This window comes from Sus scrofa, chromosome 4 (genome assembly GCF_000003025.6).
Source record: "Sus scrofa isolate TJ Tabasco breed Duroc chromosome 4, Sscrofa11.1, whole genome shotgun sequence".
Classification (NCBI taxonomy): Eukaryota; Metazoa; Chordata; class Mammalia; order Artiodactyla; family Suidae; genus Sus; species Sus scrofa.
The window spans coordinates 105,636,117-105,653,928 of NC_010446.5; the positions used below are offsets into that span (position 1 = coordinate 105,636,117).

The 17,812-nt window shown below is 34.3% G+C and overlaps 1 protein-coding gene across 3 annotated transcripts in view; it reads right to left on the bottom strand.

Moving 5' to 3' along the window:
* SYCP1 (synaptonemal complex protein 1) overlaps positions 1 to 17,812 on the bottom strand; it is a 138,060-nt gene that overhangs the window by 43,763 nt on the left and 76,485 nt on the right. For all 3 annotated transcript variants that reach the window (XM_021090001.1, XM_021090000.1, XM_021090002.1), the window contains exons 18-24: positions 16,862 to 16,965; positions 14,590 to 14,707; positions 13,475 to 13,545; positions 10,107 to 10,188; positions 7,309 to 7,371; positions 4,856 to 4,918; positions 4,635 to 4,697 (exon numbers count right to left, since the gene is read on the bottom strand). In XM_021090001.1, the coding sequence (XP_020945660.1) occupies positions 4,635 to 4,697; positions 4,856 to 4,918; positions 7,309 to 7,371; positions 10,107 to 10,188; positions 13,475 to 13,545; positions 14,590 to 14,707; positions 16,862 to 16,965 (564 nt within the window). The remainder of the gene's footprint in view (positions 1 to 4,634; positions 4,698 to 4,855; positions 4,919 to 7,308; positions 7,372 to 10,106; positions 10,189 to 13,474; positions 13,546 to 14,589; positions 14,708 to 16,861; positions 16,966 to 17,812) is intronic.

A 17,812-nucleotide genomic window follows, 5' to 3' on the forward strand; every position in this document is an offset into this window, starting at 1 on the left:
ATCCTGCTGGAGGCTTATCAATTTTATTAATATTTTTATAGACTCAACTTTTGACTTTATTAATTGTTCTCTATGTAGCTCATTTCTTTGATCTCTCTTGTCATCTTTATTACTTCCTTTGGTCCACTTTCTCTGGGTTTCATTTGCTCATCTTTTTTCAGTGTCTAGATGAAAACTAGGTCATTTCTTCTTTTACAAAATAAATATTATTTATAAATTTTCCTATAAGAACTTGTTTTAGTCGCATCCCACAAATTTTTATATATTTCTATGATCATTCAATTTTAAATAATATATAATTTTCCTTGTGATTTCTTCTTTGGTCCATGAATTACTTACCAGTATAATGTTTACTTAGTTTTATATCCAAGTATTTAGGTTTTTCCAGATAACATATGGTTACTTATTTCTAATTTTAATTCTGTTGTGGTGTAAGAATATACTCAATAAGACTTTAATATTTTTTAATGTATGAAGAATTTTTTTATGGCCTGGAATAAGGCCCATCTTGATAATAAACATTTTATGCACTTCAAAAGAACTTACAGTTGTAGCTATAATAGTCTCAAATGTCAATTAAGTCACCCAGACACCCATGGTCAATCCATCTTCCACAAAGGAGGCAAGAATATAAAATGGGAAAAAGATGGTCTCTTCAGCAAGTGCTGCTGGCAAAACTGGACAGCTGCATGTAAATCAATGAAACTAGAACAAACCCTCACACCATGCACTAAAATAAACTCAAAATGACTTAAAAAAACTTCAACATAAGACAAGATACCATAAAAGTCCTATAAGAGGAAAAAGGCAAAACATTCTCTGATACAAACTGTGCAAACGTTGTCTTAGGTCAGTCCCCCAAAGCAATACAAATAAAAACAAAAATAAATAAATGGAATCCAATCAAACTTAGAAGATTTAACACAGCAAAGGAAACCATAAAAGAAAAGAAAAGACAACCAACAGAATGACAGAAAACAGTTGCAAATGATGCAACTGACAAGGGCTTAATCTCCAAAATATACAAACAACTCATACACGCAACAACAACAAAAAACAAACAACCCAATTGAAAACTGGGCAGAAGACCTAAACAGACATTTCTCCAAAGAAGACATACAGATGGCCAACATGCACGTGAAAAAATGCTCGGCATCACTAATTATTAGAGAAATGCAAATCAAAACTACAAAGAGGTACCACCTTACACTTCACAGAATGGCCATTATTAATAAGTCTACAAATAACAAACGCTGGAGAGGATATGGAGAAAAAGGAATCCTCCTGCACTGCTGTGGGAATGTAAATTGGTACAACCACTACGCAAAACAGCATGGAGGTACCTCAGAAAACTAAATATAGAATTACCATATGATCCAGCAGCGACCCCACTCCTGGGAAGGTATCTGGACAAAATTTTCATTGAAAAAGATACATGCACCCATATGTTCATCACAGCACTATCCACAACAGCCAAGACATGGAAACAATCTAAATGTCCACTGACAAACGAATGGATTAAGAAGATAGTGGTACATATACACAAGGGGATACTACTGAGCCATAAAAAAGAATGAAATAATGCCATTTGCAGAAACATGGATGGAACTAGAGAGTCTCACGCTAAGTGAAAGAGAAAGACAAATACATATGATATCACTTATAGGTGGAATCTCAAATATGGCACAAGTGAACCTATCTACAGAATAGAAACAGATTCACAGACATAGAGAACAGACTGTGGGAACCAAGGGGGAGGAGTAGGGAGTGGAATGGACTTGGAGTTTGGGGTTACTAGATGCAAACTATAGCACTTGGAGTGGATAAACAATGAGATCTGCTGTATAGCACACAGAACTATATCTAATCACCTGTGACGGAAAATGATGGAGGATAATGTGAGAAAAAGAATATGTGTATTTGTATAACTGGGTCATTTTGCTATACAACAGAAATTGACAGAACACTGTAAATCAACTATAATAAAAAAAAAATAAATAGGGAGTTCCCGTCATGGCATAGCAGAAACGAATCCAACTAGGAACAATGAGGTTGCGGGTTTGATCCCTGGCCTCGCTCAGTGGGTTAAGGATCCAGCGTTGCTGTGAGCTATGGTGTAGGTCACAGACGTGGCTAGGATCTGGCATTGCTATGGGTGTGGTGTATGCCAGCAGCTACAGCTCTGATTAGACCCCTAGCCTGGGAACCTCCATATGCCGCGGAAGGGGCCCAAGAGATAGCAACAACAACAACAACAAAAGACAAAAAGACAAAAAAATAAAAATAAAAAATAAATAAAAAATAAAAAGGTAGTTTAAGAGTGTTGTTCACATTTGCTATATACTTACCAATTTTTTTCAAGTTGCATCAGTGGATGAAGGAGGAGTATTACAACCCTCAACTATAATTATGAAATTGTCTATTTCTCATTTTAATTTTTTAAGTTTTTGCTTCATATTATTTTGAAGCTCTGCTATTAAGTACGAAAACATTCATGACTGTTATCGCTTCCTCATGAATTGATACCTTTATCATTACCAGAGGCTTCTCTGGAACTCTTATAATACTTCTTATATTTCAATCTATTTTAGGTGTTACTAAAATCATGGTTCCAGCTTTTCCATTCCTACTGTTTGTATAGTATATATGATATCTTCTTTTTACATCTTTTCACTTTTAACTTCCTGTGTCTTTATATTAAATAAAGTGTCTCTTGTAGACAATATATAGTGTGACCTTGAATTTTTTTTTATCCAGACTAATAATTCCAAGGCTCCACACCAAACCTATTCAACCTCAAATCTGAACTTATGGGTAAGAAATATAAAGATGTATATACACATACATATATTTTAAGCTGATTAAATTATTTTTAACATTAAACCACAGAAGTGCACCCTGTTACAACTGAAAGGATTGATCCACACAATCTCAAAAGATAATGTTTGACATTTATATGGAACAACAAAAGACCCAGAATCGCCAAAGCAATCCTGAGAAACAAAAACCAAGCAGGAGGCATAACTCTTCCAGACTTCAAGAAATACTACAAAGCCACAGTCATCAAAACAGTGTGCTACTGGTACCAAAACAGACAGACAGACCAATGGAACAGAATAGAGAACCCGGAAATAAACCCTGACACCTATGGTCAATTAATCTTTGACAAGGGAAGCAAGAACATAAAATGGGAAAAAAAAAGTCTATTCAGCAAGCACTGCTGGGAAACCTGGACAACTGCATGCAAAGCAATGAAACTAGAACACACCCTCACACCATGCACACAAATAAACTCCAAATGGCTGAAAGACTTAAATATACGACAGGACACCATCAAACTCCTAGAAGAAAACAGAGGCAAAACACTCTCTGACATCAACATCATGAATATTTTCTCAGGTCTGTCTCCCAAAGCAATAGAAATCAGAGCAAAAATAAACCCATGGGACCTCATCAAACTGAAAAGCTTGTGCACAGCAAAGGAAACCCAAAAGAAAACAAAAAGACAACTTTCAGAATGGGAGAAAACAGTTTCAAATGATGCAACCGACAAGGGCTTAATCTCTAGAATATATAAACAACTTCTACAACCCAACAGCAAAAAAGCCAATCAACCAATGGAAAAATGGGCAAAAGACATGAATAGACATTTCTCCAAGGAAGATACACAGATGGCCAACAAACACATGAAAAAATGCTCAACATCACTGATTATAAGAGAAATGCAAATCAAAACTACCATGAGATACCACCTCACACCAGTCAGAATGGCCACCGTTAATAAATCCACAAATAACAAGTGCTGGAGGGGCTGTGGAGAAAAGGGAACCCTCCTCCACTGTTGGTGGGAATGTAAACTGGTACAGCCACTATGGAGAACAGTTTGGAGATACCTTAGAAATCTATACATAGAACTTCCATATGACCCCACAATCCCACTCTTGGGCATCTATCCAGACAAAACTCTACTTAAAAGAGACACATGCACCCGCATGTTCATTGCAGCACTATTCACAATAGCCAGGACATGGAAACAACCCAAATGTCCATCAACAGATGACTGGATTCGGAAGATGTGGTATATATATACACAATGGAATACTACTCAGCCATAAAAAGAATGACATAATGCCATTTGCAGCAACATGGATGGAACTAGAGACTCTCATACTGAGTGAAATGAGCCAGAAAGACAAAGACAAATACCATATGATATCACTTATAACTGGAATCTAATATCCAGCACAAAGGAACATCTCCTCCGAAAAGAAAATCATGGACTTGGAGAAGAGACTTGTGGCTGCCTGATGGGAGGGGGATGGAGTGGGAGGGATAGGGAGCTTGGGCTTATCAGACACAGCTTAGAATAGATTTACAAGGAGATCCTGCTGAGTAGCATTGAGAACTTTGTCTAGATACTCATGTTGCAACAGAAGAAAGGGTGGGGGGAAAATGTAATTGTAATGTATACATGTAAGGATAACCTGACCCCCTTGCTGTACAGTGGGAAAATAAAAAAAAATATTAAAAAAAAAGATAATGTTTGAAAATCACTGTGACAATAAAGGGCTTAAAATCCCTGAATTCTCATTTATGTACTAGAATTTTTAAAATAAAATAAGGATTCTAAATACCTTTATCTCATAAACATTCAGTTGCTTGCTGTCTGCTGTATTCTTTTTTTTAAAGGCCTTATTCTGTTAAAAATAAAAAATTACGTTTAATGCCAAAGTGATTCAAATTTGTACTGCCACTGACTTAGACTAAAATTACAAAAGGAAAGCATTATTCTCTAAAACTATAAAAAAAAAAAAGGCTTTTAAAAAATAGTTTAATTTTGAGAATCAGTACATACCTCTTGCTGGAGTTCTTCAATAAACTTGCTTTTATTTTCAATTTGTTTTCTTAAACTGTTACACTAAAAAACCATGAGAAATTAAAAATTATTTTATTTAATATTCCAGTCAAAATAAATAATTTCAAATAAAGACATTAACATAGAGATCATTTCAAAAATCTCATCATTAAATAATACGCTAGTTTCAAAAACTGTGTAAGTACAGAGTTTAATAGACTATCTCAGACAAATTTGATATTCTCAAAATGATATAATCTACTTTAAAAACACATGAATTCAACTACTTTAAGGAAAATATACCTATTAATACCATACAATGGCTGAATTATATAAATAATTAACTGAATTTTGAAAAGCCAGCCAAAGATAAGATTAACTATAATTTGCCACGAGTTCCCTTTGTGGCTCAGCGGTAACAAATCCAACTAGTATCCATGAGGAGCAGGTTCAATCCCTGGCCCCACTCAGTGGGTTAAGAATCCGGCATTGCCGTGAGCACAGTCTAGGTCACAGACATGGTTCAGATCTAGCATTGCTGTACCGTATTCTGGCAGCTACAGCTCCAATTTGACCCCTACCCTGGGAAATTCCATATGCCATGGATGTGGCCCTAAAAAGACAAACAACAACAAAAAAAAGACCCTAAAACTATAATTGATCTTCTTCCTTATTCATTATTTCTCATTTATAATTTCTGAGATCACTTTTACCTTTTATATTGGGGGAAGGATAATAATATGATATTCTATCTCCTCCCAACTACATTCTAATTCATCTTAAATAAATACCAGCTAAACGATTTTTTTGTATCTCACTTTGAGGGACTATTTACCTAGATTTCTATCTTTGCCTGAGGAAGCACTTGTTTTATGTATATTCTCTATTCTTCAGACATCAAAATTTATTCCAGGAGGTGCCATTGTGGCACAGCAGAAACGAATCCGACTAGGAACCATAGTGGCTCAGGAGCTGGCGGCTACAGCTCTGATTAGACCCCTAGCCTGGGCACCTCCATATGCCGCGGGTGCAGCCCTAAAAAAGGGACAAAAGACAAAAAAAAAAAAGTTTATTCCACTGAGAGTTAATGTTGATGACTCTACTTTTCACCTACTAAGCTTTTCATAAAAAGCCTTTTTTAAAACTCACATCACTACACATTATAAAAACTGTCTTTATAACTGGCATTACTACAGTTCAAAAAATGTGTATAATTTCTTAAAAGGACAATGACATCAGTTCTATCAACTTTGAATGTTATTTTGACTGTCCCATCTCACTCTCCTTTTTTTCTAAGTAAACTAGTGAAAATTAAAGTAACATAAGTTTTCTTTTTTTTCAATTTTAATAATCTCCAAACTTGGGATTAATTAATATATTTGGTGGCATGCCCAGAAATTCTTGAAAAGATTTTGAACTATCACAGTTCATTTTTAAGTAAAATAATTCATGGAGTTCCCTTTGGATATAGCAGGTTAAGGGTCTGGCATTGTCACTGCTGTGGCTCCTGTAGCTGCTGTGGCTTGGGTTTTATCCCTGGCCCGGGAACTTCAATATGCCACTAGCATGGCTGAAAAAAAAAAGTAAAATAATTCATGCGTATAAAAAGGGGGGGTTATTTACTAAAATTCTAGGTAGAAGAAAATAGTTTTAATTATTAGAAGTCACAATTTCTGAAAGTGTACTACACTATCCAAAGGACTACTTACTAACTCACTATACAAAAGGTCAAGTTTAGGACAAGTGTGGGGTCAGGGGCAGAGAAGGGAAAAGTGAATTAGTATGACCAGCAGGTAGTAAAAACACTTCACATAAAGAAAGCAGAAATTACAACAGTAATTATAAGAATAGAAGATATGTCTAAGAGTGATTTTTAAAAGCATCTTACCAGAGTTCCCATCATGGCTCAGCGTTTAACGAACCCGACTAGGAACCATGAGGTTGCGGGTTCATTCCCTGGCCTCACTCAGTGAGTTAAGAATTTGATGTTGCCGTGAGCTGTGGTATAGGTTCCAGATGCAGCTCAGATCCCAGGTTGCTGTGGCTATGGTGTAGGCCGCCAGCTGTAGCTCTGACTTGACCCCTAGCCTGGGAACCTCCATACGCAGTGAGTGAGGCCCTAAAAAGACAAAAAATTAAAAAAAATTTTAAAAAGCATCTTACCACTCTAAAGATAGTTACAACAAATGCAGCTGCTGAGAGTATGAAGTTTTAGGAAAGGGAAGAGATAGCTAAAGAACAGTTTAATGAAGATTTGCTCTTTGAACCATTATGAAAAACTCCTGAACTCAACGCTCTTCAAAGAAACCTGCAGTAAAAAATCTACTACTGAAAGCCTTCAAAGTAGGAAGATTTCTTTTTACAGGAATATGTAAAGGCTAGCCCCAAAGAAACTAGTCATATGTGTACTGTTACAAAGTCTATTCCCAAACATTTTTCACATTTTGTAATACCTTGTTTTCTAATATCTTCATTTGTTTATCTTTTTTAACAACTTCACATTCAATGCTTCGAGCCTAAAAAATATTATTTGACATCAGATTTAAAATGTTAACAGAATTTCTGTTTTCTTCTATGAGTTTCTTTTAGAAATGGAATTACAAAGCTTAGTCCTCTATTTCTACAAAAAAGTTCTCCCAGTTTACTTGTAAAAAAGAAATTGTTTTGAGTCTATATATTAATGTTCACATTTTATCTTAGCCTAGTATCATTCTACAATATTTTATTAGCTTTCTTAGCTTATACTGAATTTTTAAAAATTATTTTATAAATAAATGTTCATAATTTCTTTCACAAGCATTTGTTAAACTGAACCTTACTTATAACAACCCAATGATATGGACAAAAATCAGTATTTTTATCCCCATTTTAGAGATGAGGAAAGAGAGGCTCAGATAAAGTACCGAGAAATAATAAATATCTGACCTAAGGTAGTGGACTGGGGTCAGGGGAGGGAGTGTAATAACTTTCAATGTCAGGCAAAATATCTGAGAAATGTTTGCAACTTGAATTCTTTCCAGGTAAGTCTTTCAATAAATAAAAATGAAATCCAATCACGGAAAGCTTAAACATGGTAACAACCTGTTTTGCATTTTGTTTTTTTTTTCCTTAACACATCATTAATATTTTCTACATTGGTAAAATAAAGTTCTTAGTAAAAGATTTTTATTTTATATTAAACATTAAATCCATGTTTTGCCCCACACCAACATGTAAGTATTCTGAAGCAGCTCCTGATACAAAATTTTTTCTATTAAAAAAACCAAAGTCTTTACAAGATTAAATTCATTTTTTTTCTGGCTGAGTTTAGCAAATAAATGTGAAGCTAAAAGAAAGATAACTTTTTGAGGAAAAAAAATGTGATATAGTATGAAGAATGATAGAGAGCCAGCTCTACCACTTCTTAGTCATGTAGACTCTCAAAGTTTTTTACCCTTTGGAGGCCTTATTTCCTAATTCATAAAATGAGGACAAAAACAACTTCCAATTAAGTAAGATAATATATATAAAGAATCTAGGAGTTCCCGCCGTGACGCAGTGGTTAATGAATCCGACTAGGAACCATGGGGTTGAGGGTTCGGTCCCTGCCCTTGCTCAGTGGGTTAACGGATCCGGCTTTGCTGTGAGCTGTGGTGTAGGTTGCAGACGCAGCTTGGATCCCGCGTTGCTGTGGCTCTGGCGTAGGCCGGTGGCTACAGCTCCGATTAGACCCCTAGCCTGGGAATCTCCATATGCCGCGGGAGCGGCCCAAGAAATAACAACAACAAAAAGACAAAAGACAAAAAAAAAAAAAAAAGAATCTAGAATGTTCCTGGTTCATTTCAAGCCCTTAAAAGTATAGTTCATCTCACCCTTGAACTACTCCAACAGTCCTAAAATTCTCCAAAGGGTAAATATAATTATAACATGTCTCAGGTCAAAACTCTTCAATAACTTCAAAAACCTAAATACAATTAATGAGGCCTCAAGTGATCTATCCTCACTTCTCCCCACCCTCATTTTTCTCCATCCTCATCTCTCTACTCTCATTTCTCCCTACTTTCATCTTTGCCACCAGTAACTTAAACTCCACCTCTCAGCCACGATAAACTTTGTATAGTTGCGTAAGTCTGACAGGCTCTCTCATACTTCATACATAATGTATTTGTGTCTGTGTCTTTTTGTAACTTGGAATATTCTTTTTCTCCCTGATGTACTGTATCCATCCCTCTGTCTTCCACTAATTACTATTAATCTGAGGTTTTGAAATGAACAGTGCTTCTTCCAGGAAGCTTGTCCTGACTCAGATATAGATAGATGCCCTTTCTATGGGCTCTAGTAGCAATTAAATGGAAGACCTATGTTTTGGTCTGGCTACCACCCTTTCCTGCAAAGATTCTTTTAGTGTAAATTAACAGTAATCCTGCTTAATTCAGTTTAATTTGATGGCCACTGATCTGTCTAAGAGTGAGAATGCAGCTATGACTTGGCCATATTACTCTATTCCCTAACTACAAAGAATGGCTCAGGTATAAACTAGGCCAGAGTCCTCTCTAAGATTTTTTTCAGAGCTTTCAAGACTATTTTTTATAACCTTCCAATCGATTCCAAGGGTCTTTCACCTCTTCCTATTCCATTCCTAAAAATTTTAAATGTTACTTATCTAATAAAAAACCTTAACTGGAACACTATTGTCTACCAAAACAAATTAAATCCAAACATGGTACCCAGAACAGTGCCTAGCACATCACAGGTAATCATTTCATTTGTTCAATGAAAAAAACACTGTGACAACCTTCACAATCTAGTTTGATCTTTCTATTTTGGCACAATTTTCTCTATGTATATTATATACTATAATCATATACACCTTGTACTATTCCACTTTTGTAATAATCTTCCTTGAAAGCCTTCTTCCTATCTCAACTCTGAAATCATATCCACCAAAGCACAACATAAACTTATTAACCAATTTATCAGTATATTTCACATCACTAAAGTATGATCCTTTTATTTACCCTAAAATATAAATCAATATTTATAAATGTTCAATATTTGAGGAACTGAGGAATTATGACACAACTTCTTCTAGATGTAAGCCACATAAGCAAAATAACCCAACCTGGTCTATATTTGTAAAGTGAACAGCCTACAAGAGTTCCTGAAACACTAGTTATTTATATAATAGTATACCTTATTTTTTTTTAGACATGTGGTGTTGCATTTAAGATTTAAAGTTTTGTGATGCAACCTATTATTAAATACAACATACATTTTCTTCACTCTTGTCCAATTTACATTTAACTTCATCTCCTTTCTGTTTCAGTTCTTCTTTCACAGATTCCAGTTCATTCCTTAAAGGAAATGGAAGAGTGACATTGTAATAAAATTTATATTTTCATTTTATTCCCTTTCCAGAATTCCTAAAACAGTTGACTACTTAATATTTTGTTGGTTTATATTTTCATTTTGTTTGATAACTTTTCATGTATTAATATCAATAGGTATAGTTATACATCTATATTTAAATTAATTTATACATTTAATTTGAAATTATCTAGATCCTTATAGTCATTTTTCCATTAACAAAATTCCTATATAGAAACACTTATTTCTAATTTGAGTCAAGATTTTACTTTACTGTTTTCTTAGTCATAAGTTAATCATCATTCTAGAACATAATTATGATGTTGGACAAATTAAGGACATAATGCAAGTGATTTTAATGAAAAACTACAGACAGATATTTGCATATGCATATATCCTTATATATGTGCACTGTATCTCTGGAAACATACACAAGAAAACGTGATACCTCTGGGGAGGGAAAATGGATGCAGGAATACAAGGGGCAAGAAAGACAATGTTCTTTCCCCATGTCTCTTTGTCCCTTTGATTTTTATATCATATGGGTGAATTGTCCTTTGAAATTTTTTTAAATTAAAAATATGAAAACAATGGTGCTTTCTCTCAGATGGATGTTTGAAGCTATTTCTGATTATAGTCTCTCTTGCTACAACTGATATGTTGCTGGGTCTAACCTGAATGCATGGAATAGTATTCAATCATGTGGAATACTGGTCTTATGAAAACTGAATTTAGGATGTTTACTCTTTCAACTGAGTTTTAAACTTTTACTTGGCATATTCTTGCCATTCATATATATATTTTGTTTTTTTAGGACCGCATCCACAGCATGTGGAGGTTCCCAGGCTAGGGGTCTAATCGGAGCTGTAGCCCCCGGCCTACTCCACAGCCACAGCAATGCCAGATCCAAGCCACATCTGCAACCTATACCACAGCTCACGGCAACGCCGGATACTCAACCCACTGAGAAAAGCCAGGGATCAAACCTGGAACCTCATGGTTCCTAGTCGGATTCATTTCCGCTGTGCCACAACACGAACTCCACTATTCCTAAATATATTTTTATTTAAAGTTCTATAAGTCCACAAAATAGGTAGATATACAGAAAGATATTATTCAAATAATTTGAATTCTCTTAAATTAAAAGCAGCCTTTCCCTAAAATCTATCTTCACTTTTTATTCCCAAAATGTACAGTGCTATATCACAGATTTAATCTATAAATAACAGTTACTTCTGAAGAACAAAGTGAACAGAAAGGACAAAAGCAATCTTTAGAAGCATAATAAAAAATGACTTTCCAAATCTGGAAAATAGTAACAGTTAAGTGCCAGGCACTGTGTGCAGCACGTTATTCACATTTCATTATTTATATAATAATCCTCAAACAGTACTATGAGGGAGGTATATTAGGCCTAAAAGCAATCTCAAATAATTGAAAATATCAAATAAATTTTAATGACCAAATTCCTTAACCAAAGAGAAATAAAAATAACTGTACAGAAATAAGTAAAAACAAAAGACCCCAAATATTTGGAAATTCTCTAAATTATTAATGAATTAAAATGAAACCTGAAATACAAAAACAGATTATTTAGAAAATAATGAAAACGAAAACACTGCATATCAAAAACCAGGTCATAGATCTACAGTAGTGTTAGGAAATATACTGATATCCTGAAATGTTCTTAGTATTTGAAAAAGAGAAAGATAAACCAAATATCAATATATTGGTTTTTTAAATAACTAAGGAAAAGATTAGTATTTGACTGCAAGCAGAAAAACTTTATAAGTATGAAAGCAATAGAAAAAAATTCACAAGGAAAGACAATTAGATTTCATACAAAATTTAAAAAAAAATTCTATACGACAAAAAATTACTCAAAGTGAAAGGAAAACAGACTGGAGAAAATATGTGCTGTAAATAAAACAAGATAAAGAATTAATATGTTTTTTAAAGCTTAAATAAATCAGTAAGAAAACAATCAAGATCTCAAAGTATTCATGGGCAAGAGGTATAAGCAATTTTTTTTTTTTTTTTTTTTTTTTTTTTTTTGTCTTTTTGCCTTTTCTAGGGCCGCTCCCATGGCATATAGAGGTTCCCAGGCTAGGGATCCAATCAGAGTTGTAGCCACCGGCCTACACCAGAGCCACAGCAACTTGGGATCTGAGCTGCGTCTGCGACCTACACCACAGCTCATAGCAATTCTGAATCTTCAACCCACTGTGAGGGCAGGGATGGAGCCCGCAACCTCATGGTTCCTAGTAAGATTCGTTAACCACTGTGCCATGACGGGAACTCCAAGGCAATTTAGAAAGAAGAAATTCTAGAACTTTCCAATGGGGTTCAGCAGATTAAGGACCCAATGTTGTCAATGTGAGGATGCAGGATTGATCCCAGGCTTTGCTCAGCAGGTTAAGTTGTGGTGTAAGCCACAGCTGCAGCTCCAATTAGATTCACAGCCTGGGAACTTCTATATGTCATGGGAGCAGCCATGAAGAGAAGAGAAGAAGGAAAGAGATGAAAAATTCCAAAGCACACCTGAAAAATGGAAGTTTACTCAAACATGAAAATTATAAATCATAAGAACTATGAGTTGTTTTTAATCTGTTACATTATCAAAAATTAGTGAAAACACCTAAAAGTAATTAAGACATTTTGTAACCAACATTTTCATACAATATTGGTTGTACTGTATGGTTTATAACTGATAAAACACATCAAAAACTATTTATCTATCAAAAGTAACTGAAATAACTACTCCTATGACTCCATAAATTCACCACTTGAATTTTATCCTGTAGGCAAAAAAATCTGTATGTGCTCAAATATTCACTACAGTATTACTTATGATAGTGAAAAACTGGAAAATGTTAACATCAAAATTTTTAAAAATAATGTTATATCCACTTGACTGACTGGCATACAGGCATTAAAATAGGTAATTGTGAAAACACCTAGAAACAAAGATAATGCTTAAAATAATATTAATTTTTTAAAATCTCTTCTAAATTTTCTGGCATGTGATTAGTATACTTTCTCAACTAAATGAATATTAAATATTAGAAAGTGTCATACTTTAAAATTAATTTGTCTAAAACCACTATTTCAACACTAAGTATAAAATAGGCATGATTATAATCATAGTTTTAAGTTTCATAATTTTTCACTTTATACTACATTCAACATAAGATTGATCTTAATTAACTATAACAAACTAATAGAAAAGAAATACTAAAACCTTCAGATAGGCAAAAAACACATTAGTCTTGCCTTAATTGGGTTTCTGTTTCTTCCAGATTTTCTATTTGTTTCAACATCCTTTCTTCTTGCTTTCTGCTATTCTAAAGAAATAAAAAGTATTGTTTGTATTAATTATTTTGTGTCAATAGAAATAAAATTGAAATTAATATTTAAGACCTTTATCTGTCTCAATATTTATAAAATTTTATGAATATATATATAAAAGCCCTAAGAGAATGGGCTATTTAACTTGTGTAAGGTTTTGTTTTATTTTTTGTCTTTTTGTCCTTTAGGGCCACACCAGAGGCGTATGGAGGTTCTCAGGCTAGGGGTCAAATCTGAGCTATGGACGCTGCCCTATGCCAGAGCCACAGCAACGCAGGATCTGAGCCACGTCTGCGACCTGTACCGCAGCTCACAGCAACGCCAGATCCTTAACCCACTGAACGAGGTCAGGGATCAAACCCAGGTTTTCATGGAAGCTAGTCGGGTTCGTTAACCACTGAGTCACGATGGGAACCCCCAACTTGTATAAGTTTCACACTTTTCCAGACTTACTTTATTCCCGTAACAATCTCTACATAATAGAAAATAAGTCTTACTTGATGTTTCCCACTAACACTTTGAGACTCGTGTCTTTTGTTCATATTATTGTGGCTTCAAGGAATGCTTTCCACTCACTGTTACCTACTCAACTCATAATTATTCATTTTTTAAGGCAAAAATCAATGCTATATTATTTCTTAAGCCTTCATTCTGATAACACTTTGCCTCAAAACAATACATATGATAACTTATTTGAGCACTTATTTTTCTACTGAGTCACAAACTCCTAAAAATGAAGGATGATATTTTATTCATCATTGTATCCTCTACAGTATCTTATATATTTAATAAATACTTTCTTTATAAATATAAATCTTGATGCTTAAAATTAAAGTAATTTTATCAATGGGAAGCCTCTATCCTCTGTTGACTGTTATTACCATCTAAGATCTATATGAATATTTTTCTTCTAAAACAAAGTATTAACTTGAAGATAATCAGACTTTTAAAATCTGAGAGTATCTTTAGAGATCATCTATTCTAAATCCCCAATTTTACAGTAAGAAAATTAAGTCAAGGATACTTCTTTTTCAACTCACTTTAATATCTTCTTGATGCTTCTTGATTTCTAGGGCCATATCACTTGCTTCTTGTGCTAGTTCTTTCTTCTCCTGTGAAAGCTTGTTGCAGCTTACGGTTAGTTCAGCATTCTTAAACCTGTTTTTTAAAAAATACATCATACCAAAATATTTATGTATAAAATTATATGATGTGGAATTTTATCCAAAATAATCTTAGAGGAAAGAAAGGAAGAGTTGGGGCTATAAATAAGAATGACCATTAGTTAAGAATTTTTGAAGCCGAGGGACAGGTATATGCCAGTTCATTACATTATTCTCTCTTCATGTTGTATATATTTGAAAACTTTTAAATTTTTAAGATGTCATATATTTCCTTGCATACTTCCCACACTCTTCCCCCTTTACCTTTCCACAATTTTTGAAAAGCGAATTATACTCTTCGTATAATATTTTCTCCCTAGTAGGTTATCTCTTAGAACTATTTCAAATTTCTGATTATTTAAGTAGCACAAAAAAATTAACTTTTTTTTTCTTTTTACGGCCGTACCTGGGGCCTATGAAAGTTCCTGGGCCAAGGGTCGAATTGGTGCTGCAGCTGCGGCCTGCACCACAGCCATGGCAACATAAAATCTGAGCCACATCTATGATCTATACACCACAGCTAGTGGCAATGTTGCATCTGTAACCCTCCAAGCAAGGCCAGGGATTGAACCTGCATCCTCACAGAGACAATATTGGGTACTTAACCCATGGAGCCACAACAGGAACTTCAAAAATTAACTGTTTTTAATTAAAATATTTTCATTAAAATAAATCTTTGTTCACAACACCTAAACTGCTCTTAAAAGATATCAAATATTCTATATTGAAAGAGAGATTACTGCTGTTATTGGATGAAACCAGGATCAGTTTTAAATGAGGGAAGGAAAGTGTGTGGCTCTACTGAATGATTTCAGAAGCATCTGTTGTCCCTTCCTACTTACTGATACTGGAAACTCATCAAGGAGGAGGTATGTTTCAATTAAAAAATGGCAATTTAGGAGTTCCCGTCATGGCTCAGTGGTTAATGAATCCGATTAGGAACCATGCGGTTGTGGGTTCGATCCCTGGCCTTGCTCAGTGGGTTAAGGATCCGGCGTTGCCGTGAGCTGTGGTGTAGGTCGCAGATGTGGCTTCGATCTGGCATTGCTGTGGCTCTGCGTAGGCTGGAGGCTACATCTCTGATTAGACCCCTTGCCTGGGAACCTCCATATGCCACAGGAGCAGCCCCAGAAAAGGCAAAAGACGAAGAAAAAAAAAAAAAAAAAAAAGGAAATTTAAGAAAGCAATTATAACTGGGATAATACAAATTTATACTATTCGTTTCATTCATTAAAAGATTTTGGTGAACAGATGGATTTAACCCAGAGCCCCTATAAAAGTACTGTTGAAAAGGTACTAGAAGCTGGGAATGTAAGCTGAAACAGAAGGGACAAAATGCTGAGTAAACTACCTATTTCTCATTTTTACTTAGAGTTGAGAAGCAATAAGAAAGTAAAAATCATGCTCCCCACTATACTTCCTACTCGAGTTCAGTTCTCTCTGAGTAATAACAATGATTATTTTGTCCCACTTTCTCTAGAAATTAAATTTATTAAGTATGTGAATCAACTAAATATTCATTATGTTTCGACAATGTAAGAAATGAATTTGTATATTGTCATTTCATCAATATAAACCTATGAAGTAACTTAGTAAAAAAATAAAGAGTTACAACAAAAATAATCTCTGAGAAGAGTAATCTATTATTCTTCCATAGCAGTTCTCAACTTTGTGATATACTCTTTTTTATGTCAGTGATATGTACTTCCCTTAGCAATGAAACTGATAAATTATTTTAACATTTAATCAGAAATAAAACGCAAATTTAAGCCTATTAATTACAAGTATTGGGAGTTCCCGTCGCGGTGCAGCGGAAACAAATCAGACTAGGAACCATGAGGTTGCAGATTCCATCCCTGGCCTCACTCAGTGGGTTAAGGATCTGGCATTGCTGTGAGCTGTGGTGTAGGTCGCAGACACGGCTCAGATCTGGTATTGCTGAGGCTCTGGTGTAAGCTGGCAGCAACAGCTCCGATTAGACCCCTAGCCTGGGAACCTCCATACACCACAGGTGCAGCCCTATAAAGACAAAAGACAAAATAATTAAATAAATAAATAAATACAAGTATTAACATAATTTACTGATTTATTAACTATCAGAAAGCTTAGGAACTGAATATGTAAACTACTTTAGAAACAGAAAACATACTTCTCATTTTCCAGTTCAGTTTTCAGCTCTTTAACCTGTTTTGAATAATGCTGTTCACTTGTTGCAATGGCAGCTAATTGTATTTCCAAATCATGTATTTTTTTCTGGAAAATAAACATGTATTACCACAGCAAGTATTTTTATAATTTTCCCATTTAAGAATTATGGTCACTCTATGTAAGTCAGTTATTTATTTGGTCAAAAATATGTCAAATTTTAAAAATGTAAGTAGAATTTCATGCAATAACCATTCTAACTTTAAAACAATGATCAATGACAGATGCAATACTATAAGTAAATTCCATCTTGATATTCTGAAGCTTAACTAGAAAATTATATTACATATTATAAAATACTGTTATCAATTTTATAGTGCCAAGTAATTACTTTCAGTTAAAATGACATTATTAAGAAGAAATACATTAGTTAATGAAATCAGGCAATACCTGAAAAGCTAAGCAGTTCTTGATAAATTAAAGCAGTTAAAATATAATATTGTAATATGCACTAAAAACATACTTTTAAAAATAAGAGACATTCTAAAATTACAACATGAGCACTATAAAACTACTGTATACTAAGAACTTAATAAAGGCCAAAATTTAAATGTATCAATTATAGAAATACTCAAGATATCAAGAAATGTAATTTTTTATAAACCGTGGCATTGCACATTCTATTGTTATGTTAAATGTTGACCTTTATCTACCTTATTATAATATGGAAGTTCTCTAGATGTATTTTCAATCAATCATTAGCATATTTAATATAGTAGGAAAATATCTGTAAAAGGAATTTTGTGAAGTAATCTTTTTTTTTTTTTAATCTTTTTAGGGCCGCACGCACTACATATAGAGGTTCCCAGGCTAGGGGTCGAATCAGAGTTGTACCCACTGGCCTATGCCACAGTCACAGCAACCCAGGATCTGAGCCATGTCTGTGACCTACACC